Source organism: Chiloscyllium punctatum, chromosome 8 (assembly GCF_047496795.1).
Source record: "Chiloscyllium punctatum isolate Juve2018m chromosome 8, sChiPun1.3, whole genome shotgun sequence".
In the NCBI taxonomy this organism is placed as follows: domain Eukaryota; kingdom Metazoa; phylum Chordata; class Chondrichthyes; order Orectolobiformes; family Hemiscylliidae; genus Chiloscyllium; species Chiloscyllium punctatum.
The window spans coordinates 74,236,580-74,261,290 of NC_092746.1; the positions used below are offsets into that span (position 1 = coordinate 74,236,580).

The 24,711-nt window shown below is 40.3% G+C and overlaps 1 protein-coding gene across 1 annotated transcript in view; it reads right to left on the reverse strand.

The window, feature by feature from the left end:
• Positions 1–2,524: 2,524 nt before the first annotated feature.
• LOC140480654 (sorcin-like) overlaps positions 2,525–24,711 on the reverse strand; it is a 53,617-nt gene continuing 31,430 nt past the window's right edge. The window contains exons 3-8 of the mRNA XM_072575811.1: positions 16,351–16,420; positions 12,865–12,908; positions 10,022–10,169; positions 8,016–8,129; positions 4,551–4,609; positions 2,525–2,896 (exon numbers count right to left, since the gene is read on the reverse strand). Of these exons, the coding sequence (XP_072431912.1) occupies positions 2,870–2,896; positions 4,551–4,609; positions 8,016–8,129; positions 10,022–10,169; positions 12,865–12,908; positions 16,351–16,420 (462 nt within the window). The 3' untranslated portion in view covers positions 2,525–2,869. The remainder of the gene's footprint in view (positions 2,897–4,550; positions 4,610–8,015; positions 8,130–10,021; positions 10,170–12,864; positions 12,909–16,350; positions 16,421–24,711) is intronic.

Consider the following 24,711-nt stretch of genomic DNA (forward strand, 5'->3'; position numbering starts at 1 on the left):
GGATAAAGTGGCACTGGTAGTTCATAATGGAACCATTCTAAATGTCCATAAGTTCTTATACCAGGGAGCATCTTTGTTGGGTGTCTTTCAGCATGAGCTGACGATATCAATGAGTTTGCAGATATTCTTTCTTCATATGTATTGCTAATAATGTTGTCATCTGGAAACTTTGAAGAGTTAAATTCTTGATCAGACAGAGGGGGATGATCTCTGTGTATCACCAGTGTTGATAAATCAAATGCACTATTAGTTTCCTTCAGCAAAATTGGTAGAAAACCCACCTTAACTTGTTTATGCAGAAATCTCCTGGTTTGTGAATAGGAATGATTCAAGAGCATTCTTCTTGTGTCCATATTACCCCTTCACAAGTACCTTAGGACTTCATTGAAGAATGGTGAAATATGATGATTAATGGTTTGCTTATTTTTCCAGGCATTCATCTCTTAGATTTCCTCTAGATATTTATTTCTGCTTCTGCAGAAGTAACAGAATCAGTTTTGGAATATAGAATAATCACTGCAGAATTTTGTTTACATTCTTTACAACTATTACATCATAGAAGCTTGGGATTCCATACTGGAATCAAACTGTATCCATGCGTAAAGTCAATGTTAAGAGGGTGGTATCTGTAAGTTGACCAGTCTTTAGAACCTTCTATCATTTGATAATTACAGTCAACTGCCTTTGCTGTTTGTATCATGCGAATATAATTGTGCCACTAGTGACTACTGGAGAAGGTTGAGATGAATCATCCATTCAACAGTGAAGGTTATTGCAAATCCTTTAGCCTTATCCTTAGCACTGATGTATTCAGCTCTCCCAATCAATAGGATGAGAATAAGAACATACAAGTTGCCCAACTGTTTGACACCCTTCACTGTGGAACTTAGATCTGATCTGTTGGTTGTGAAAGCTCTTAGCTCTGTCTGTCACTAGCTATTTAGCATGCAAGTAGTTGTGTTGTAACTTCACCAGGTTGATACTTACTTTTGTTGCTGATCCTGGTGTTCTGAACTGTTAATTGAACCAGAGTGAATCTCCTGGTTTGATGACTACAGTAGACTGTGGATATGCAAGGTTGCAGATTGAGTTGGAATACAATGCAGCATCTTGTGGATGCTCAATTTTTAAATTTAGATTTGTTCAACGTCTGTCCTATTTCACATGTTATGTAATCATCATAATTACTATTGAAGCTTAATTAGAGCCATAAACACCTATTCTTCAGGTGATGGGCATAACAGTCCCCCACACAGCAACCTTATTAACCTTTTGGCCAAAGTACAGAGGAACCTTGATTATCCAGCAAGATCACAAGGTCCCAATGCTTGGCTAAACAATGTTGTCCAGCATTTAATTATGCAGACTTTGATTAACTGAATGAAGTACTCCCCACCTATGTCCTCTGAAAAATCGAGGTTTCCTCTGTACTGAATTTTAATATCTTAAAATAGAGAAAGAGAGTTACCAGTTTATTGTCATGTTATCACTAAATTGCTGAATCCGCTTGGAAGGACCAAACAAAGCATCTGGCGCAGCAGTTTTACACTGGCAGGTCATTCTTGCCATTGGACATTCTCAAAATTGGGGAGTAGCAAATTACAATCCAACTCTGATATTAAGAGATGTTTGGAGGCTGCAGAACAATTTCCTCTCAAGTTCTACTTATCAACATGGGTTCCTCAAGACTGTGGGAAGCCTAAATCATGTAATGTTAGCAAATTTTTAAAAAGGGACTTTGCACTGTTTTTACACTGAAGTGTCCAAGATACAAAAGCAATTTTTAAATTTAGTTTATTCAGGTCCTCAGTAACCAAAGCAGTGGTTCCTAAAAGGGAGAAAATGAAAATGCTGCTTGAAAGCGAAGTTGAAAAGTTTTTTTTTTACTTCAGCTGTTTTTTTTTATATTAGATGAACATATCATTTACACCCTTCCCTCCCTGAATTTAACAGCCACACGAGTGACTGCAACTAGATTAGAGATCAGACTTCTGAGAAAGGGTCACTTGACCCAAAACATTAACTCTGATTTCTCTCCACAGATGCTAGAACTTTTCTCGCAATTTTTGTTTTGGTTTAATTTACAGCATCCACAGTTCTTTTGGCTTTTTAAAGTTGAGATCTATTTTAGGTGATTCTTCCTCCACGCTTCCTTAGATTTCTGCAGCAGAAACTGATTTGTGGCACAATTCAAATTTTTAGCTCAAATATCTCCATTAAAAATCACAGCTGAAAGATAACATCTGACAATACAGCCATTCCTTGATACTGTTATCTAGCCCGAAACTTTAATCTGCTCTGGAAGAGGAGGATGCTCAAACCTAAAATCGTCTGACTTATTGCCAGATAACCAGAGTCAAGTAAGTACCAGGTGAGGCATTTAAAATGTCCACACTTACATCAATGATCTTCCTAATTTAAGTGTTATCTGGCAAAACAGGATGTCTTTTGTTTTATGATGAATTCTAATGATATTATGCATTCTTCAACTGTAGACCAAATGTAGACCAAACACGTGCAACAATTGGGTTTGTACAATATATATATTTGAATTCAAAACCTTCATTAGGGAAGCTACATCTTTTGTGCTCATAAGCTTGCAAAATGTTCAATGTCAAACCAAGCATTATTTGGCAGAAGTCAGTACAAAAATCAATGTCCATCATTACTAAAAAAAATTAACTGATTTCACAGCAGTATAGTGCAGCATTATATAATCAGCCAAAAACTCTCATTCCAGATCATGCACTTCTCTTTACATATATATTGTATAACATTGCATAACTTTGCAGCTGGTTATTAGACTGGGCACTCAAAAAGAGGTTAAGTTCTTTTGGAAACTACAGTTTTCTTTTCAATCCTGCTTCAGTTAAATAGTCATGGTGCACATGATGAACTGAAAAAGAAATTGTAAAATGTTTATTAACTTTCTCAATTGCAAATCAAATAAAATTAAACAACTACAAATCTTTCCTTCTATGGTTAACTCATGTTGTGTTGCCTTTCAGGACCTTACTTAATGATTTATAAGGCTTGACAGCAGATGGTGGTAGTCTAGGCAATCATAGGAGATCAAAGCAAAGGCCAAGCAGGAACCAAAATCATGGCTGATTGCGTTGCTCCACTTGCTTAGGTGAAGATCAGATAGTTTAGCAGTTTCAAGATTCAACTTTGAATTTGCATTTGTTCCTTATATACATTTTTCACAGAGTAAGTTTTAAACTAGTCATTGTGAAAGACAACCTCATGAACGAGTGTCTCTGCTGAAGGTTGGAATTTACCCAAAACCACCAAGGGCAGAATTACACTAGTTTATCATACTCCAAGAGGAGAAAATACTGATGTTGGTGAAATGGCAAATCTAGATATTAGTTTTACCATGAATGTCTCCAAACATTTTCAAGTAGGATAACATTTCAATATTGTCCACTAAATATTCTGTTCATATTTATAGTTTAGAAAACATCTTTTATCACATTTATGCATTAAAAAAGGATTCCTCAATTTCATTTGCAACTTATGGGAGACTCCATCAAAGCCAGTTATTCTTATCCTAAGTAGTCATTGACTTGTTAGAATATTTCAGGAGGAATTATTAACTGCAACATGTGATTGAGTCTCTCAGGGGTGCCAGCCTCCACAAATGCCAGTTATGAACTATCATAGAATCTCTACAATTGGCCCATTTGGCCCAAAAAGTCCACTGCAAACAGTATCCCACCCAGACCCTTTCCCCTATCCCATTACTCTACATTTCCCTTGACTAATGCAGCTGACCTACATATCCCTGAACAATATGGGCAATTTAGCATGGTCATTCACCCAACTTGCACATCTTTGGACTGTGGGAGGAAACTGGAGGACCTACAGGAAACCTACGCTGACATGCGGAGAATGCGCAAACTGCACACAGACAGTCGCCCAAGGTTGGAATTGAACCCACATCCCTGGCGATGTGAGGCAGCAGTGCTAACCACTGAACCACCGTGCCATTAAGTAGTTGGGTTCTTAACTATTCAGCAGGTTTAATGGGGAGGGCAGTTAATTAGTAACCACTAAACGAAATAGAGGGAGTATCAGATATAGGATAGGCAACATGTGGCAGCTGAGGCTGAAGCAGTTTCTTCCTTGATAAGATAGACAAAACAGGAGATGGTGCCTGAATGAATGAAAATATGCTCGACAGCACAGCTGTCACACTGCAGTTTGCCTGCTTTTCCATGTTTGGCAAGTATAAATGTAGATTTAAATCATGATTGAGATGGCAATTAAAAAGGAAGCTGTTTTCCATTGAAACACAGTCATTGAAAAATTGAGCATAATTGCATATTGAACCATAAACTTTAAATAAATGAAAATAATTATACAATACATCTCACATCTAAAACTCCTTTTATTAATTGCATTTGTAGAGGGTAAAGGGTCCCCAAGAAACATCGCAGAATCCTTAACCAGCTGAAAATAGCATTGAAGTCAAACAAGAGTCCCAAGTTACATTAATTTTAACACCGGATTGTTATCTTAATCTAAATACAAATTTTTGTACTCACATCATCATATGCAAAATTAACAACTCCTTGTTGGGAAGCATCTCTTCTTCTGAAGGCCTCTGGCAGGAAACAACATACACAGAACACACAATCAGTAACAAAAATTCATGATTTATGATGTACGTAATTTAGCAATGTACATGCTCGCGTATACGATTGCTAAGCCTTGAATAGAGCTTTCCAAATTTAAAGAGATCTCTCCCTTAAAATTGCGTTTTATGTCCTCTGCACTCTACCCTACTGCCCTCACTTTAAGAGAGACTAAAAGGGTTTTATTTTGTGAAAAATAAAAAAAAAAGCATGGAACCCCTACTATTCATTCATGGGATGTAGGTGTCACTGGCTAGGCCAGCATTTATTACCCATTTCTAATTGCACACAGGCTAGTTTGGCATTAACCACATTGTTGTGGGTCTGGAGTCACATGTAGGCCCAAACTAAGTGAGGACAGAAGTTTCCTTCCCTAAAGGACATTAGTGAATTAGATAGGTTTTTCCCCAATAATGGACCGTGGTTCAGTGGTTATCATTAGACACTTTATTCCAGATTTATTGAATTCAAATTCCACCATCTTCCATGGCAGAATTCAAATCCAGGTCTCCAGAATTAACAGGCTAATAGTATTACCACTAGGCCATCACCTCTCCTTTAAGGACTATCCGGAATACCATGAAAATGCTATACTAGGGTATAGCCAAGCAATATTATGTACGAGAAGAGGAGGATTCGAGTTCCGAAAGAACTTTCAAAAAAAAAAGTGGTCATTGCCACGCTCACTTATAACATACAATAAGATTTCTTTGTCTACTATTTCAAATGACTATGCCTTTGCGAAACAGTTTTGACTATGAAGCTTTGTTTCACAAATCAAGAAACCATGAAGGTGCCTCAAACCTAAAAAAAAGATGACAATGTAATTATCTAAGGAGTAGAAACTAATTACAGCACACAAAGAGGTTCATCAGATGGATTCCCTCGTTTGTCAAACGAGGAAAGATTGCATCGACTTGGCCTGCATTCACTAGAGATTGGAAGAATGAGGTGATCTTATTAAAACTGAAAATTCTAACAGTTGGTCGTAAATAGTTAAGTTACAAACTGATTTTGCACTTTAGAACCTTTAAATTTGTATGTTGTGGCTAATGTACAAATATAGATGCATAAAAAGGGCATGGCACAGCATGATCTAACCTGCTTTGATTTATGGCGACATGAATCTTAGTCTCAGACTATGTAAATAATTCCCTGCACAGAAAATTCTGTCAGGACCACTCAGCTACAGATCTCACCAGACAGCTGAATCCAAGAGGAGAGGTGAGAATAAATTTTAAATTTGTTTAAATTAAATCAGGTAGGCTGACTGGTTAGTCAAGACTCTGATAAATGAAACAGAATGGATAATACCTCTCTGGTTGAATTAAAACATGTATTAAGTGTGTACATAGTAAGAACATTCAATCATTTTCTAACTGGTGCATGCATCCACAGCAATGCCTCTTCCAAACAAACAGAGTCCACTTGCTAAATTCAGCATTCTCTTCTCTTCGCATAAAATGCTGTTTCACTTTTTATTTTGCAGTCTTAATTGGCAAAAGATGTACAGTCAACAGAATGGGTCAACGTTCAGAATACTCTAGTTTTGTCTGACTAAAAACGTTGGGATATTTCCTGATGATGGCATAGTATTAATGTCTGTAACAACCTCTCAAGACCTAAATAATTCCCTGCACAGACCTAAAACTCAGTCTAAGCTCACAGGCAGGAACATTCAGGTTTGGGCTAATAAGTTGATGTAACATTTACACCACAGAGGTGCTAGGTCCAACAAGAGAGATGCTTGATGCGCCACATTATTACCATTGCTAAATACCCAGTCACTAACAAACTAGACCAGTAACTTAACTAAACATGCCATTAAAATTTTCTACCAACAAGAGCAGATTGAAAATCTTCATTGAGCTACTCTTCTCCGAACTCCCCAAAGCCTCTCCATCTTCAAGGCATGAGTTCAGAGTGTGATGGAATGTTGTTCATTTGCCTGGATGAGCATTGATCATGCAACACTCAAGCTTGACACCATCCAGGACAAGGCGAAAGTGAGGACAGCAAATGTTGGAGATCAGAGTTGAAAAGTGCAGTGCTGGAAATCAGGCAACATCTGAGGAGCAGGAGAGTCAATGTTTCGAGCATAAGCTTATCAGAAATGAGGGAGTGGCCCAAGGAGATAAATGGGAGGGGGGTGAGGCTGGGGGAAGGTAGCTGACAATGTGACAGGTAGATAGATGGAGATGGGGGTGGTGGTGGAAAGGAAGGTGGAGTGGATAGATGGGAAGGAAGATGGACAGTGTCGAGTTGGAAGATTGGATCTGCGATAAGGTATGAGGAGGGGAAGTGAAGAAACTGATGAAATCTACATTGATCCTGTGTGATTGGAAGGTTCCAAGGTGGAAGATGAGGTTTTCTTCCTCCAGACATCAGGTGGCTAGACTTTGGTTGTGGAAGCAGCCTAGGACTTGCATGTCCTTGGTGGAATGGGAGGGGGAGTTAAAGTGTTCGGCCACAGTTAAAGAAGAACCTTTTCTGGAGCCCATCCAGGACAAAGCCACTGGCTTAATTGGCACCTCACCTTGTTTCTTAGTCCTTACACCAGTGGCAGCAATATATAATCACATACAAGATGCATTGTAGCAACTCACCAAAGCACCTTTGACAACACCATCGCATCCCAAAGCTATTATCATCTAGAATTGCAACAGATGTTTGGGAACATCACTTCTAAGTCAAACACCCTTTGACCTGGTACTGTACTGTTGTTCCTTCACTGTTGCTGAGTCATCATTGGAGTCCTCCTCCAATTGTACTGCAGATGTAATTACATCACCAATTCCAGCATCTCCAGATCAATTAGGCATGACATTAAATAACAGCCTTGCCAATAATGATCATATCACATTTCCAAATAACTAACTTGAACATGAACAAAGAAGTCATCTTAGTTGAATTTATACAATTTTGCATTTTTATGCTTTGCTTTAGAGTTTTATCTTTGCAAATGAAATCTTTAAAAGTCAAATTAGATGTGAATATTTGCTATTGCCAGCAGTAACAGGAATGTTTAAAACCAAGTGGAAGTTACAGATGCTAGGTTAAAATGTCTCTCTGTCTTTTTGAAAATCTAAGTCTTGATGACATTTTATATAATCAAAAAAAAACAGCTTGGAAACATTTTGTTTGAACAATTTTGATATTGGCAAAGTATGTCATACCAATGCTGGCAATCAAAACTAATTGAAAATGATACTCAACAACCCTTGCAGCATCTGCAAAATAAGGATCATCATCCAAATAAGTTTACAAATGTTACCAGACCAACTACTGTATTTTCCACATTTTCCTGTTCTGTTATCTCCTACATACTGTATTCAACGTGCTGTAACATATCCCATTCTCAGAGGAGATTCATACCTGTCAGAGCACGGAGTCTTACACAACAGGCTACATAATCATCAAAGGAGATCTTCCCATGGGTGCTATATCGCTTTACAACTCCATTCAAACTTTGAGGAGACAGTCTGTACCCTAGTCAATGAAATGGATAGAAAACATTTCAGACCTTACATAATCTTTATACATCTCTGAAAAAAATAAAACTTTTTTTTAATATTCGTCCTCATCCCATGAATATCACTGGTTTGGCATTTAATGCCAAGCTGAATTGCCCAGAGAGCAGTTAAGAATCAACCACTTCGCTGTGGGTCTGGAATCACATGCAAGTCAAACCAGATAAGGATGGTTGATGTCTTTCCTTGAAAGGAAATTAGTGAACCAGATGGGTTTTCCAACATTTGACACCAGTTTCACGATCATTACACTGATAGTTGCAGATCTTTAAACTGAAACAAAATTCCACCATCTGCTACAGTGGGATTGGAACCTGGTTCCCCCAGATCATGACTGGGGTCTCTGGATCGATACCACTAGGTCCATCCCTTTTGGTATGAACATTGAAGTTACAAAATAATTGGATAATATTGTTTTTTTGGAGATTAGAATTCTTGTGGGGAGGGAAGATTTAAACACACAAATTCTGCAAACATGTCATGCTATATCTATGCCTACATAGGACAGACTTTATAAATACCAGCAATTTACAATTTCTTGGATATTTTAAAGCAGCTGTACTGTTAGGATTGTGATCCAAGGTGCTTTCTGCTATATATAAACAATACTGCCAGACAGTCATCCCTGGGTATTTTCAGTTTTTTTTACATTTTCAATTTTAAAAAGTTCCTTTTTGAAAAATTTCTATTTTCATTTTTAAATGAAGCTCTGGTTTCTAAATAAAGCAAGACCAACATTTTCTTTATTGTTTAATGTTTAAATTACACGTCTTTAAAGGGAATATTCTTGCCTATATTAGTAAACCAGATTTACAACTTGTACATCATTTAGTAGTGAGGGTCATTACTCTTAGATTTTCCTCCCTCCTGTTAGGGAAGCAGACTACAAAATTGAAGCAGTTATTAATTTCTCTACAGAAGGTTACAAATTAGTTGTGAACATGCTGGATTTAAGGTCATCTGAAATATGAAGATCTATTTAGATCCAAGTTTGTGTACAATGACAATTATTTTAAATCTGTCATGCTAAGATTAAGATTTGGATTTGCACAGAAATTTTCATGACCATCAGCTATTGATACGAAAGTATTAGGGTGGCACAGTGGCTCAGTGGTTAGCACTGCTGCCTCACAGCACCACGGTCCCAGGTTCAATTCCAACCTTGGGCGTGTGGAGTTTGCACATTCTCCCAGTGTTTGCGTGGGTTTCCTCCCACAGTCCAAAGATGTGCAGGTCAGGTGAATTGGCCATACTAAATTGCCCATGTGTTAGGTGCATTAGTCAGAGGGAAATGGGTCTGGGTTGGGTTTCTTGGTGTGGACTGGTTGGGCTGAAGGGCCTGTTTCCACACTGTAGGGAATCTAATCTATGTTTATTTTTGCAATATATGCACATGGCAAATTAACATACAGGCATGTTATACCAGTTATTCTGAATAAGTGTTGTTGATTGAATATTAAATATAGATCAGGAGATAACTCTTCTCTGAAATAGAGTAGCAAATCTTTTATTTCATCAGAGTAGGAAAATAGGGCCACATTTTAACATCTCATCTAAAATGTGGCACTTCTGATGATGGAGCACTCCTTCAGTATTTCACTGGAGTGTCAACATTGAATTTTTTTCTTAACTCAAGCCCTGAAGGGACACTCACACATGGGACAAACACATTACGTTTCTGCATTGTCTGGGGGAGGTTAGTTTAAAAAAAATACTAAATCAACAACAAACACAAACTGCTGGAAAAGCTCAGGTCTAGCAGCATCTGTGCAGAGAAATCAGAGTCAACATTTCAGGTCCAGTGACCCTTCCTCAGAATAGACTAACATACTGCATCAATCTATCACTTACCCATGGCACCAATAGCTTGTTGTAGTTCCTGGGGCTCTACAGTTCCACTCCTGTCTCGGTCAAATGTAGAAAAGTTCTGCCGCCAGTTACTCAAAACTGTCCACAGCTCTTTGAATTCTGGAAAACCCATTGTACCGGACATATCTCGCTAGCAATTACCATTAAGGAATAAAACCTTTGACAGTGATCATTTACTACTGAACAACTGGAATATAGTACTAATCAATGAATGCAAAGCTTATAGAAACAACTTGACAAAGTTACCTGCAAAAGAAAAATCAGTGTGTAGCAAATTAAAAAGTAAAACATTACCAAGCACAAGTTGTATAGTGTGTAACCAAACTGGAGTCAGGTCTACTCTGCACTGAGTATATGAATGAGAAAAGAACTTTAATATATATGTTAATAGAATCAGACAAAGTTAGATGGCCAGAGGGATGTGCGTAATGTAAATACCAAGACAGACTGGTTGGAACCAATGATCCATGAAATGACTATGCGCTATACTGTCCAGTCATTGGCAATGATTGCACCAGATTATAAGTCATTTGAAATAAGTCAATTTAATTTGACTTTTATACCATGGCACACAAGTCAAATTGTGGTTATGTTTTCAGATGGTGTCAATACACAGTTTTGAGAATCATTCTCAGCTAATTATCAAAACAACTTCAATTTGTTAATGTACAGGTAACATTTATATCCTCCAATTTGTTTTTGAAACATGGGGCAAAATCTTGTTGCAGCAAGTGTCCCAGCAACAGGCCCAGAAATGAGGGGGACTGCTGACTACATGCAATCTCATCGTGACTTGCCAACTGCTGTTGCCCATTGAGGAGCCCAGCTTGCTGTGCGATGAGGGTCAGGTACGAATTTGCTGACTCCACTGTTACCTCATCCTGGGCAAAGGTGTGAGCGTCCTACTTAAACAACACCTAGAGGGGCAAAGCTTTTAGCAAGCCAGCAGCATCACTGCTTTTCTAAAGAGAATTTTCAATCTATAGCTGCCACAATGAACCCTGAAGCTGCAAGCCATCACCCTGCGCATTGATTCACCTTGGAGCTTCACTCCAATACCCTCAGTCCTGACTGTTGTGACTATCAATCTTGCTGACTATTTATCAGCGCTGTACCCTTCCCCTCACATTAACATTCAACTTGCCAATAATCATTCTCGACCCTCCATCCATCAATCTTGGCCTGCCCTTGGTGTTCTTTGACACACTCAGTCTCACCATTGACTTGCCTTCAGTTAATCTCTCCTGTATCCTGCTTATGATGCCTTCTGGTGAGATGACCTTTTGTCTGTTCTCTTGTTCGCTCTGTTCCTTTGGTCTTTATTAAGCCAGTTCCAATCCAACCTCTTTCTCATGGACAACCAGATCATCAGCTTCCTGGACAGCCACAATCTGAGCTCAATGTAATAGTTTAGCCTCCTCTCCCCAATAAACCAAGCTCCCTGTGGAAGAAAAGCAGTTCCTAGTCCCTCTAAATCCACCAAGAACACTACTTTGCCTGCTGCACACCACCTTTACGCAGTTGTGAATCTGAAGGCTCATGTTTCTTACTTGCTGCTGATTTAATGGCAAAGATACATTTTAATCCAGCCACCATTCCAATGCATTAAAAATAATTTAGAGGCAGTGTGGCAAACAGTGGAGATGTAACAGAACACAGACTGCATACAATCAGCTGATAGAATTTAATACTGACCAGTGAATTTGTGCAGGAACTGGGAGCTGGAACTTCATAACTCCCTTGCTTTAATATTCTGTTTATGTGAGCCACCTCTGGGGGGTAGAATATTGCACACCTGGAAGTGGCAGGAGAGCAAACAGGAAGGGCAAATCTTACAGGATTGTGCCGGAGAGATAACCACCCACTTCCTGTCACCTCATCTAATGTTTGCTGGGCAAAATGATCCTTGGTTGATCTTCCCAACCATGACCACTGAAAGCCTCGAACAATTAACAGCCAATTATAAAGGCCTCAACCTGCCTTTATTGATAGGCAAAGACAGTGGCTGCCTTCCTGACTGGGAAAACAGGCTGGTCTATCCAGCTGGGGGCTGTGGAGGAAGGAAGGGAAGAACTCTGACCACTCTTCATCCCCCAACCTTCTTCACTACCCCCAACCCTGTAGTCACCTCCCATAAAAATCCTTCACCTTTTCACAGGTCCTCACCTTCTGCACCATTCAGATAGGAAGCCAAGCCCTCATTGGGACACTGCTGCTCAGTGACTGCCAGCATCTAATTGGTTGGCAAGTTCAGGAAGGGCAAGGCATCCCAGTTCAGTGACCTTATTGGTCGGAGAAGCTGGATAGATTTCATTTGATCCATTGGGATTTCTTGCCTGTGGGACGTGTCTTATTCTCAAGATGCCCACTTGTGATGTCATGGGTTAGGGAACCTGGGCTCAAGTTCTGTCTGCTCCAGAATTGTGCAATAACACGTCTGAACAGGTTGATTGAAAATGCCTAGGCTTTAGGTTCACTGATGCTCTTTGTAGCACAGGAGCGGGTCATCTGGGCCACTGACTCCATGCTGGCTCTCTGTTAGGCAATGTGGCCAGTCCTATACCAATGCTTTATCTCTGTAGCCCTAAAAGTTTATTTAAAGTGCCCATCCAATTTCTTTGCGAATTCTGTGATTGCCTGTGAACCTCCTGTGTATAAGGAAGCAAAGTTATTGCCATTTTCTGCACATAGAACAATCAAGTAATGGAAGAGCTTCCTTTATGTTAGAAAATTAAACTGGTCAATCTCACAGCAAACATGACTGTTCATATTTTAAAACCAGTATCATTTTGCATTAGTGGAAGACTTTAGTATTTCAAGGATACATCTAACATGGAAATCATTAGCCTGCAAGTCTCCATGCTGAATGCTGCAGAGAAACAACGATGAGAACACCATATAGAATTCACCATGTAATCAGTTTTCAGAATGTACATTGTGTAGTAAAGACTATAACTGTCCACAAACTAGTTGATCAGTGTTTATCAAATGTATTACTTTCCTCTCCTATGTTCAATAAGCATTTTACAGTATTATCGTTCATTAGCAGAGGGATTGAATTCAAGAGTCGTGAGGTGATGTTGCAGCTGTACAGGACTTTGGTTAGGCCACATTTGGAGTACTGTGTGCAGTTCTGGTCGCCTCACTTTAGGAAAGATGTGGAAGCTTTGGAGAGGGTGCAGAGAAGATTTACCAGGATGTTGCCTGGAATGGAAAATAGGTCGTACGAGGATAGGTTGAGAGTTCTCGGCCTTTTCTCGTTGGAACGGCGAAGGATGAGGGGTGACTTGATAGAGGTTTATAAGATGATCAGAGGAATAGATAGATAGAGTAGACAGTCAGAAACTTTTTCCCCGGGTACAACAGAGTGTTACAAGGGGACATAAATTTAAGGTGAAGGGTGGAAGGTATAGGGGAGATGTCAGGGGTGGGTTCTTTACCCAGAGAGTGGTGGGGGCATGGAATGCGCTGCCCGAGGGAGTGGTAGAGTCAGATTCATTGGCGACCTTTAAGCGGCATTTGGATAGGTACATGGATGGGTGCTTAATCTAGGATAGAAGTTCGGCACAACATCGTGGGCCGAAGGGCCTGTTCTGTGCTGTATTGTTCTATGTTCTATGTTCTATTAATCTCGTGCTCAGTTTTAACTATTTCAAAAACCTGTCATCTAGTGGCTTTCACCTTAGGTAAACCCAAAGATTATAACAACCAATGCAGTACCTTTGAAATGTAGTCACTATTTTAATGCAGGAAATGTGGAAATGAATTTGGATGCAAGAAAAATCCGTGAAAATAGCAATCAGAGGATTTTCTGATAATCTATTTTAATGATGCTGGATGAGGGAAAAATATTTTTCCAGCACCAACAAGGTATACAGGATCCAAATTTAGCTACTGAATGTGTTGAGAATTTTTAAAAAAATGCAACCAGAGTACTTATAGCAAAGGGCATTCTCATCCTTCTGAATGGTTACAGATTGGGAAAGGAGGTAGTTCACGAGACCTGGGTGTCATGGTACACCAGATGCGTGCCGCTGCAGCAGGTGCGAAGGAGGCAAATATATGACTACCTTTATAGCGAGAGGATTTGAATCCAACAGCAGGATGTCTTGCTGCATTTGCACAGGGCCTTGGTGAGACCACACCAGAATATTGTGCAGTTTTGGTCTCCTTATCCATGTTTTGGGTATGGAGGGAATGCAATAAATCTCAAAACTATAAAATTCTAATAGGTCTAGAAAAGGTAATTGCAGATGTTCTTGATGACTTTGGAGTCCAGATCCAGGGGGTCACAGTCTAAGGAATCTTGATAGGTCTTCTGGGATAGAGATGGAAGAAATCCTTTCATCCCGAGTGATGAAATTGAGGACTGCAGATGCTGGAGATTGGAGTCTAGATTAGAGTGGTACTGGAAAAGCACAGCAGGTCAGGAGCATCCGAGGAACAGGAAAATAGATGTTTTGGGCAAAAGCCCTTAATCAGGAATGAAGACAGGGAGCCTCCTGGGCGGAGAGATAAATGGGAGGGGTGTGGGGCTGGGGAGAAGGTAGCCACAGGGAGATTGGGGAGACTGGATGGCTTCTGGCAGAGCGTTTTCGGGAACATCTCCCGGACACCCACGCCAATCAACCCCACTGCCCCGTGGCCCAACATTTCAACTCCCCCTCCCACTCTGCCGAGAACATGCAGGTCCTGGGCTGCCTCCACCGGCAGTCCCTCACCACCCGACACCTGGAGGAAGAATGCCTCATCTTCCACCTAGGAACACTTCAACCCCAGGGCATCAATGTGGACTTCACCAGTTTCCTCATTTCCCCTCCACCCACCTTACTCCAGTTCCAACCTTCTACCTCAGCACCATCCTCATGACCTGTCCTACCTGCCAATCTCCCTTACCTCCTATTCACGCCACCCTCCTCTCTAACCTATCACCTTCATCCTTACCTCCATCCACCTATTGTACTCTTGGCTACCTTCTCCCCAGCCCCAATCCTGTCCCATTTATCTCTCCACCCTGGAGGCTCCAACATTGGAAGGGATTTTGAGAGAAGCAGTTGTTAAATACAAACATTATACAACAACTGTACAAGCCAACGAACTACAAATGTTACTGTGATTTGGACTTGTAATGAACTTGAAATCTAAACTTTGCACAAAAAGAATAATACACATTTTTTACTAAGCCAAATATTAACACAATGGAACCAAAGCATACTAAAAGTATTATGTGTAAGGAAGTGGCTTCATCTATGTTTTTACCACCTAAATGTAGAATGACTGGAATAGGTTTCAAAAATTGCATGCCTTGTATGATAATTCATTTCTTCTAACAATTATGAATTGAAGCTCAAAATGACAAACAAAACAGCTTCAACAGTTCAAATCCAAAATAAGTTCTTTGATACTAAGAAATGTTAAGGATGATTCATCAGTTGTTTAAAAATTGGAATATTAAAAGTCAATGAGAGTGAGTTATGTGGATTTTTTAATTGTACAATGTAGTGTAGATGCAGACAGACATTAAACATTGCCTCAAAAAGTCTCAAACAGGTATTACACAGAGTGCCTTTCAAAAAAAGTAATTCAGTGCATGTGTAGATGGTAGTGGCAGTGACATCTTGTTTTCAGAAAGATCTCATAAACAGCAATTAGTTGTTAGTTAATCTACCCTTTGGGCGGTGTTGGTTGAAGAACTCTTGGCAGTGAAGCATTCCCCCAGTATTGAATGTAAGGTCACTCTAGAACATATTCGGATTCTAGAGTGGGACATAAACTGCTTTCTGACTCAGTGATAAGTTTGCTTCCAAATGAGTAAAATGACAAAGTAAATTTAGACATGTTGGTTCAACAAATTTGAACCAAGTATACTGGAGTCAGGTTTTACTTCAAAAAGGAAATTAGTCCATTTGCAAAAAAAGTGCAATGGCAGTTCTTGAAAGGTTGTCATATTATTCATGTTTCCTTTGTACATTAGATTACATACAAAAGGGCAGGGAGAGTCAGTTAGAACAAGGACAGATATTAATCAAAACACAACACTTGTTGTTACTAACAGCACTGAAAGACAACTTCTGTCACAAGGACCACAGGCAAATTAGAGTTTTGCACAGTCATTAACAATATTCAACACCTCCTGATTTTTCAAAGTCTCAAAGACAGGGAACAGACACAGTCGGTTAACAGTGAACATAAGAAACATAAAAATAGCTGACATGCTTCAAATTTATTTTTTGCTTTTTGGGTTTGACTGTCATCTTACTAAAATTTGTATTTCAGTATTCAGTATATGTTATGAAACATTTACAACTCACGTTTGTAGGTGCCACTGATGCCAGATTGAGTAAGACATCGTTGAAGTTCCTCAGCATCTATCTGACCATCCTACAAGAGAGAAATCACACATCTACATGAACAATGCCACTGGGGTACAAGGCCTAGGCCTACTATTAAGTCCTGATTAATACAAATTTATCATAGGGATTTTGATATTTTCCAGAGTCAATGGGCTGAATAGTCTCCAAATATGATTTAAGATCATTGTTTTAAAAGAGATAGAATTAAAAGTTAAAAGTAGAACATGGGAAGAATAACTTATTGCCTTACATGAATACAGTAGATAGCTAAAATCAGTAAATAATGTACATGTGAACATTAAAAATATCACGCAGTAACAAATATCAGACAGGATTAAAGTTTGTTCATTAGATCAATTTTACAATGAACCATAAAATAATTTACTCCTTACATTCAGTATCAACCTCATGAATAAGTTCACCATTAAAATAGTCAAAATTCTGAACTACAATAAACAATGGGAAGAAATTGTTCATGTGCCCAAAATAAACAGCAAACCAGTGGGAGCACTCTGCTTCAAACGCATGGACCTGGAGAGCTTGGTGGCAGGGCAGAGGAGAGGCGGGCTGTCCCTTTTCCAGCAGACTACTACAGAAGGCCATGTCACCAGGCCCAGCCAGCCTGGACCCAGATAGCAGCCTGGGTCAGGGCAGCATCCCAGGTTAAAAGCAATGCATGGAGAAGGTCAATGATCTCGACAAAAGCTAAGTGCCACCATCTTCTCTCTGCTTCCTCATTCTTGCAACAACACATACTAACTTTACCATTGCACAAATCTCACTAAACTTTCTGGAGAATAACTAATCACTAAAACACTCAATTTTTCTCAGTGTCATGCACAAACACCACCCCTCCATCAACCATTCCTTTCAATTTATGAATATGGTAAAAGTTACTTGAACTGGAATATGTAAACGCTTTTTAAAATGTAAATAGTATCTTGAGAAGTTGACTTGACAAAGGGAACTATGTGCCAACATTTGCAGAGTGTTCTAACTGAAGAGAAATATTTTGAAACAATATTACACAGAATTCAGAACAGAAAGTGCTGGTGAAACCCAGCAGGTCTGGCAGCATGTGTGGACAGAAAGAAACAAACAGTTAACATTGAATCAGATATTTTATCTGGAACTGTTAGCACCTGGATATTGTTGGCTCTTATGCTAATGTTAGAGTTGGTGCCCAGAAGACAAAGGGGTTGCTATTGTTAAAAAGAGTGTACATGAACATGAGAAATGAACAAAATAGGTCCGCTCTACTGAGTAAAGAAAACAAGACAGACTCTGGGTATGGGTGAAGGAATGTAATAAAAGTGGAAGATAGAGATTGTGCAGAGGTTGTAGAATTCAACATTGGGTCCCAAAGGCTGTAAAGGTGAGGTGTTACTCCTCCAGATTGTGTTGTTTTGTTGGAGCACTGTAATAGACTTTTCTGGCCACTTGGACAGGAGTTGATACCGATGCCCCAGGGCAATGAAGGTGATACTGTTGCTGGCTCCAACGATGGTTAGGACTCAGAAAAAACTCTGGGAGCCACTTATAGCCTGGTGCAACTGGGAGTTTGGAGAAACTCATGGATAGTGGCAGCTCAGGGAAACTAGATGTCTGCAAAAAGCTTGAACTACACCCATCAACACGTGAAGTACAGCTTCAGGAATCCTGTGGCACAACAATTTCAGGGAAGGAGCTTACTCACCTTCTGATAGCACACTCATTGAGACAGCGCAAGGACTGAACTTGAAGGGAGTTCAGAAGCTACATCTTTGAAAGTGTTGAAATTCTTCATGAGGAGACTGTGTTCACAAGATCATGTATCTCAAGGATTATTAACGTCTGTGTGGGTTACCGAGAAATCAATGGAATCTGTCTTAGGTCACATTTCCCAATTACTATGCAGTGTGCGCGCTCAGTCACAGTTTTCTTGTTAATTCATAGTTATGTTGTGTTAATGTTGCATGTCAGAGTAGAACATAAGCATTGTCAATTGTTTTACTTTTGAATGTGCAGTGAAATTTCTTTTTTGGTGTTTAAAACTGGAATCTTGTAGATTTATTCAGCGAGGGGAGGCTAGATTATTAATACAGAAATTCAGCATGACCTGGGGACCAGATTCAAGTCCCACCACAGCAGATGGTGGAATTTGCATTGAATACAAGTCCGGAATTAAGAGTCTAATAATGGGGATCCAAGATGGCGGCAACCCAGCAAGTCTGAGTCTATAGTGCTCCTCCCAAGACTTGGGTAAAGTGGGTCACTCACCCCCACCACACTCACCAAATCATTGAAAATAGCTGTTTAATTTAATTAGTTGTTTAATATTAAATTTAAACAATCTAATATCAAGTAAAAATGACCAAAGGGAAGGAAGCCCGCAGCTCTCAGCAAGCAGGACCCTCTCCCCCAACCTCTCCAGCTGCAGCAGAGGCGTCCACAGCCTCCCCGGGGGACTTACCTACAGTGACAAGCCTTGTAGAAATGATCTCCAAACTGGATGCGAAGATCGGCGCTTTTATTGAAGAATCACGAAATCGATGAGACTCACTCTCGGCCGCGCTGCAGAAGCACGACCGAGACATCCAGGAAATCGAGCGCCGAGTCATAAGGGCAGAGTTAAAGGCCGCGACCTCCGAAACTACAGCACAATCGGCCGTGGATCAGGTCCGGACTCTCTAACAGCAAGTCTGGGCCTTAGAGAATTACATTGACGACCTTGATAATCGAGGTCATTGAAAAAATATTCGTTTGCTGGGCCTTCCCGAACAGGAAGAGGAAGGCCAGCTTACAGCTTTTCTCAAGCAGTGGCTGCCACAGCTTTTAAATCTGGAAGCTGGATCAGGCCAGGTAAGGGTAGAATGGGCCTACCGGGTTGCAATACGCGGGCCCAGCTCAAACCAGCACCCACACCCATTCCTGTTCCGGCTGCAGAGCTTTAGGGAGAGGCAGATACTCCTAGAAGCTTCTAGAAATCTTGGAAAAGACCCCCAAGCTATGATCTATAAAGGATCCAAGATCATGTTATTCCAGGACTTTTCTCCAGTTCTGGTCCGAAAGAGGAAGGCATTCGACGAGGCGAAGAAGCTTTTAAGGGACTTAAATATTCAGTACTCCTTACGCTACCCAACGACGCTATGCTTTAACCATGAAGGATCCATGTATAACTTTGGATCGCCAGAAAAGGCTAAGGAATTCTTGGACTCTCTTAGATAAACTGTAAGAGATAATGGATGTTGGTTTGCCTTCTCCCCCGCTTTGGTTTATATCCCCCCCCTTTCTTTTCTTTTTCCTACCTTACTGTTTAATATTATCATGGGGGGGGTGGAGAGAGGGATTTGATTTTCTCCCCGCCCCCTTGAGGTTGTTTTCTTTTATTATTTTATGTGTGGGTGTGTGGGTGTGTGGGTGTGTGGGAGAGAGAGAGGAGAGAGAGAGAGAGGAGAGAGAGAGAGAGAGAGAGAGAGAGAGAGTGAGAGAGAGTGAGAGAGAGTGAGAGTGTGAGAGAGAGTGAGTGAGAGTGAGTGAGAGTGAGTGAGTGAGTGAGAGAGAGCTGGGGGGTTTGGTTGGTGGTGGGGGGAGGTGGTTACCTTATTCTATTTACCTCTGTCTTTAGGAGCAGGGTTGTTTCTCCCTTATTATTTTGTATTACTGTATTTAATTATTATTTGTTGAGGTTATAATTTTATAGTTATATGTTTATATATGGTATTAACATTACCAAATATATCCAGGTGTTGGTATGGGCGGGGGTAGGGTGCTCACCGTTAACTCTAGCTTTGTATTATATCTGAATTCTCATTTTATTGAGGAGCGCCTGGGTCAAGGGTGGGGCATTGGTTGGGAGAGGATATGATGGACTTTTGGAGAGGAAGTGACACCCCCTGGGAACAAGGGGGAAAATCTCCACTTAGATACATTTTATACATTTTTTATTTAGAAATAGTTTTTTTATTATACTGTTGAGTGTGTATTAGAGAGCCTTTGTTTTTGTAAATCTCATATGCTCTATGCTCGGGATGTTCTGGATAGGGTTTCCCCTCCCGAGGGGTCTCGCATTTGCCTAGATGATCATGGTTGATCAGTTGGTTAAGTGGTGCACTTGGAATGTCAAGGGGAGTAATTCGCCAGTCAAAAGGAAGAAAATATGATCAAATCTTAAGAAAGAAAGAGTTGATATAGCTCTTCTACAGGAGACACACCTGTCGGATAAAGAACACTTGAAATTACGACAGGGTGGATTTGATCAGGCCTTTTTTTCTTCTTTTAGCTCAAAAAGCTTGGGAGTTGTTATTCTTGTTTGGAAGAATTTCCCTTTCAAAATCCTAAATCAGATAAAAGATTAATCTGGGTGATATATTTTGATTAAAGCCCTCATAAATGGAGAGGAATATGGGATTTAAAATTTGTACTGCCCCCCGGCACACCCCTTTAAATTTATAACGGAGGCCTTTTCAAAATTGATGGCTTTTGGTGCCAGTCATACAATTATAGGGGGAGACTTTAATTGTATTATGGATCCGGAAATAGATAGGATTCCCAAGAGTACTGCAGGAGTATCTCCCAGATCTAGACAACTGGTGGATCTGAACAAAGAATTAGGATTAGTAGATGTATGCAGATGTTTTCATCCACAGGGCAGAGATTTTTCTTTCTACTCCAATCCATATAAATGTCATACCAGAATTAATATTTTTTTTGCCCCCTCGATTTTTTAAAAATTCCATATCATCCTGTAAAATAGGTAGTATAGCAATTTCCGACCACGCTGCTGTATATATGGAAACTAAGGCAAGGAACAATGGGACATCCCCTCGGCATTGGCGTATGGACCCCTTCCTAATGAAAGATAGTAAATTTGTAAAGTACTTCTCTAAAGAATTTAAATCTTGTTTATAAATTAATTCAGGTACGGCTAGCAACCCGTCAATGATGTGGGATACCATCAAAGCTTACGTGCGAGGTTTGATCATCTCATACTCAGCGACCCAGAAAAAATTGAAGGGAGAACAATAGCGTCTGCTCGAAGCTCACTTAAAAGCATCTGAAACAGCAGACACTGATAGACCTTCTATTATTAAATTGCAAAGGATTACGGCTCTTAGGACAGCTCTAAACACTACGCTTACTCAAACGGCTAAGAGGGAAATATTATTTGCAAAACAAAAGGTTACATGAATATGGCGACAAACCGGGTAGATACTTGGCATTTCTTGCAAAGAAAAAAAAAAGGCCCCTCAGACTATTACGTCTATCAAGGAAAGTACGGGTATTTTGACTCATGATCATAAAAAGATTAACTGCGATCTTTAGAGAATTTTATTCTGAGTTATATAAATCGCAGGATTGCGAAGAGAGGACGAGGAGGATGCAGTCATTTTTTAAAAATTTGACCTTTCTGGGCCTAACTCCGGAACAGGTATCGGTCCTAAATGCTCCTCTAACAGTCCAAGAAATACTTGATGCAATTAGGCAACTTCAGAGCGGTAAGGCACCGGGTCCAGATAGTTTTCAAGCTGAATTCTATAAATTCTATAAAGGATTTACAGAAATATTGGCTGGTCCACTTATGGACCTGTATAACTATGCATATAGTCAGGGCTGTCTCCAGCCTTCGCTGAAAGAGGCAAATATCTCTCTTATCCTTAAAAAAGGAAAGGATCCAGAAGATTGTACGTCATACAGACCAATATCCTTGCTAAATGTAGATTTTTAAATCCTTTCTAAAACGTTAGCACTGAGACGAGAAAGTGTACTGCCACATATCATAAAGGAGGATCAGACAGGGTTTATTAAGGGCCGTAGACCATCCAATAATATTAGAAGGGTTTTAAATATGATTCAAGCCTGTCATCAGGGAAAGATACCAGGAGTAATAGTTTCATTAGACGCGGAAAAGGCATTTGATAGGGTTGAATGGTCATATTTGTTTTACACATTGGAAAGGTTTGGCGTTGGACAGGTGTTTACCAAATGGGTCTCAACATTGTATAGTGATCCCAAAGCAGTTGTGGTTACCAATGGATTAGGTTCAGATAGCTTCAGTGTGGGTAGGGGCTGCCGTCAGGGATGTCCTCTCTCGCCATTGTTATTTACGCTAATAATTGAACCACTAGCAGAAGCTATACGGGCTGATCCTAATATAGCGGCCCCGAGGATTGGTACAGGTAAACATAAAATTACCCTTTATGCAGATGATGTTCTTCTATTCCTCAGTAATCCTCTGATGTCCGTACCTCACCTAATCCAAGTTATTAATACATTTAGCGCATTCTCAGGCTATAAAATGGGCAGCACGGTGGCACAGTGGTTAGCACTGCTGCCTCACAGCATCAGAGACCCGGGTTCAGTTCCCGCCTCAGGCGACTGACTGTGTGGGTTTCCTCCGGGTGCTCCGGTTTCCTCCCACAGTCCAAAGATGTGCAGGTCAGGTGAATTAGCCATGCTAAATTGCCCGTAGTGTTAGGTAAGGGATAAATGTAGGGGTATGGGTGGGTTGCGCTTCGGCGGGTCAGTGTGGACTTGTTGGGCCGAAGGGCCTGTTTCCACACTGTAATGTAATCTAATCTAAAAAAAAATGTAATCTAATCTAAAATTAATTTTTCAAAATCGGAGGCTATGCCAATGGGTGGCCTTGCTATGACACCCCACTTAGTGGACGGATCCCTTTTTCCCTTTCGTTGGTCCCTGGAGGGCTTCTTATATTTAGGCATTTTTCTTTCTCCAGTATTTGGTCAGTTGTAGAAGGCTAATTATGTGCATTTACTGGAAAGGATAAGGCAGGACCTCCAGCGATGGGGAGACCTTCCAACTTCCTGGCTGGGTAAAATAGCACTAATTAAAATGAATGTCCTGCCCCGTCTCCTATATCCTATGAGAATGCTTCCGGTGACGCTGCCGAGGATGGCTCTACGTAAATTATATGGCTGGTTGGGTTCCTTTATCTGGAATCATAGACGGCCCCTCATTAAGCTGAAGAAGCTACAGCTTCCACAGGCAAGGGGAGGATTGGACTTCCCAGATTTTAGGAAATATCATTTAAGTTCCCTTTTAAGTTACATAGCTGATTGGGTCTTGTCTGATCCACAATCAATCTGGTTGGACATCGAGGCCTCTCAAGTAAAATACCCACTTATTAACCTTTTATTTTCAGACAAGAGGAAAATCATTACAGATCACTGTAAAAACCCTATAATACTAAACACAATTAAGGCTTGGAATATAATGCGGCAAAATGAGGGTAATTCACATAAAACATCCCCCTATGCACCGATAGTGGGAGCATGGGGATTCCAACCGGGGTTTACAGATGCCACTTTTAAACTCTGGAGATCCAGGGGTATCTCACGTCTAGGGGAGCTATTTAAGGATGGGGTCCTGATGTCTTTTGAATGGCTGCATCAGAAATTCGGATTACCTAATGGAGACCTCTTTCGATACTTCCAAATTCGAGACTATATACAGAAGAAGACTACGTTATTAGATAGTCTTTATAAATCAGATAGAGAATGTAGTGTCCTAAGACCAGTGGGGGCATCTTCAGTCAGTACTATTTATCATTTACTACATGAAGTAGTATCGGGAGATATGGACAATCTGCTTAAAACATGGAATCAGGATTTGGGACTAGAAATCTCTAGAGAAACGTGGAATGATATTTGGGAAAACGTGAGAAGAATTACGATCTGTAACAGAACCCAGGCTATCTAGCTGAAGATACTTCATAGGGCCCATATAGCACCGGTTCGATTGGCAAAATTTAAGGCAGGAGCATCTCCAATATGTCCCAAATGCAAAATAGAGGTGGGCACTCTTGTACATTGCCTATGGACCCGTCATAAGATCCGTAGATATTGGACTAAAGTAGCAAGTACCCTGACAGAAATTTTAGGAACGGAAATTAAAGTGGCCTCTGTATCTCTCCTTTTGGGCTTTTCGAACTTTCCCTCCCTGGACATGGACAGGAAGAGACTATTTTCTATTCTCTCTTTCTGTGCAAGGAAAAATATTTTGGTGAACTGGGTGGCTGAGGGCCCCCCTGGACTTTCAAATTGGCACAGATTAATTATGGAGTGTATTCCCCTTGACTTCCTTACAAATATGGTGCACCAAAAGACCGAATTATTTTATAAAATATGGCAGCCCTTCTTGAATTACATAAATAGATATTTCGGCTATCCTAACAAGGGCTTTTATTTAATTGAGATTACAAACCTGGCTGGTCCGGGGCCCCTTAGGAGGGGAATCCCGTACGAATACGGGTTTTATTACATTTGATGTTAACACATTCCGAGCATGTAAGAGATTTAAATATACACTCTGGTTAGT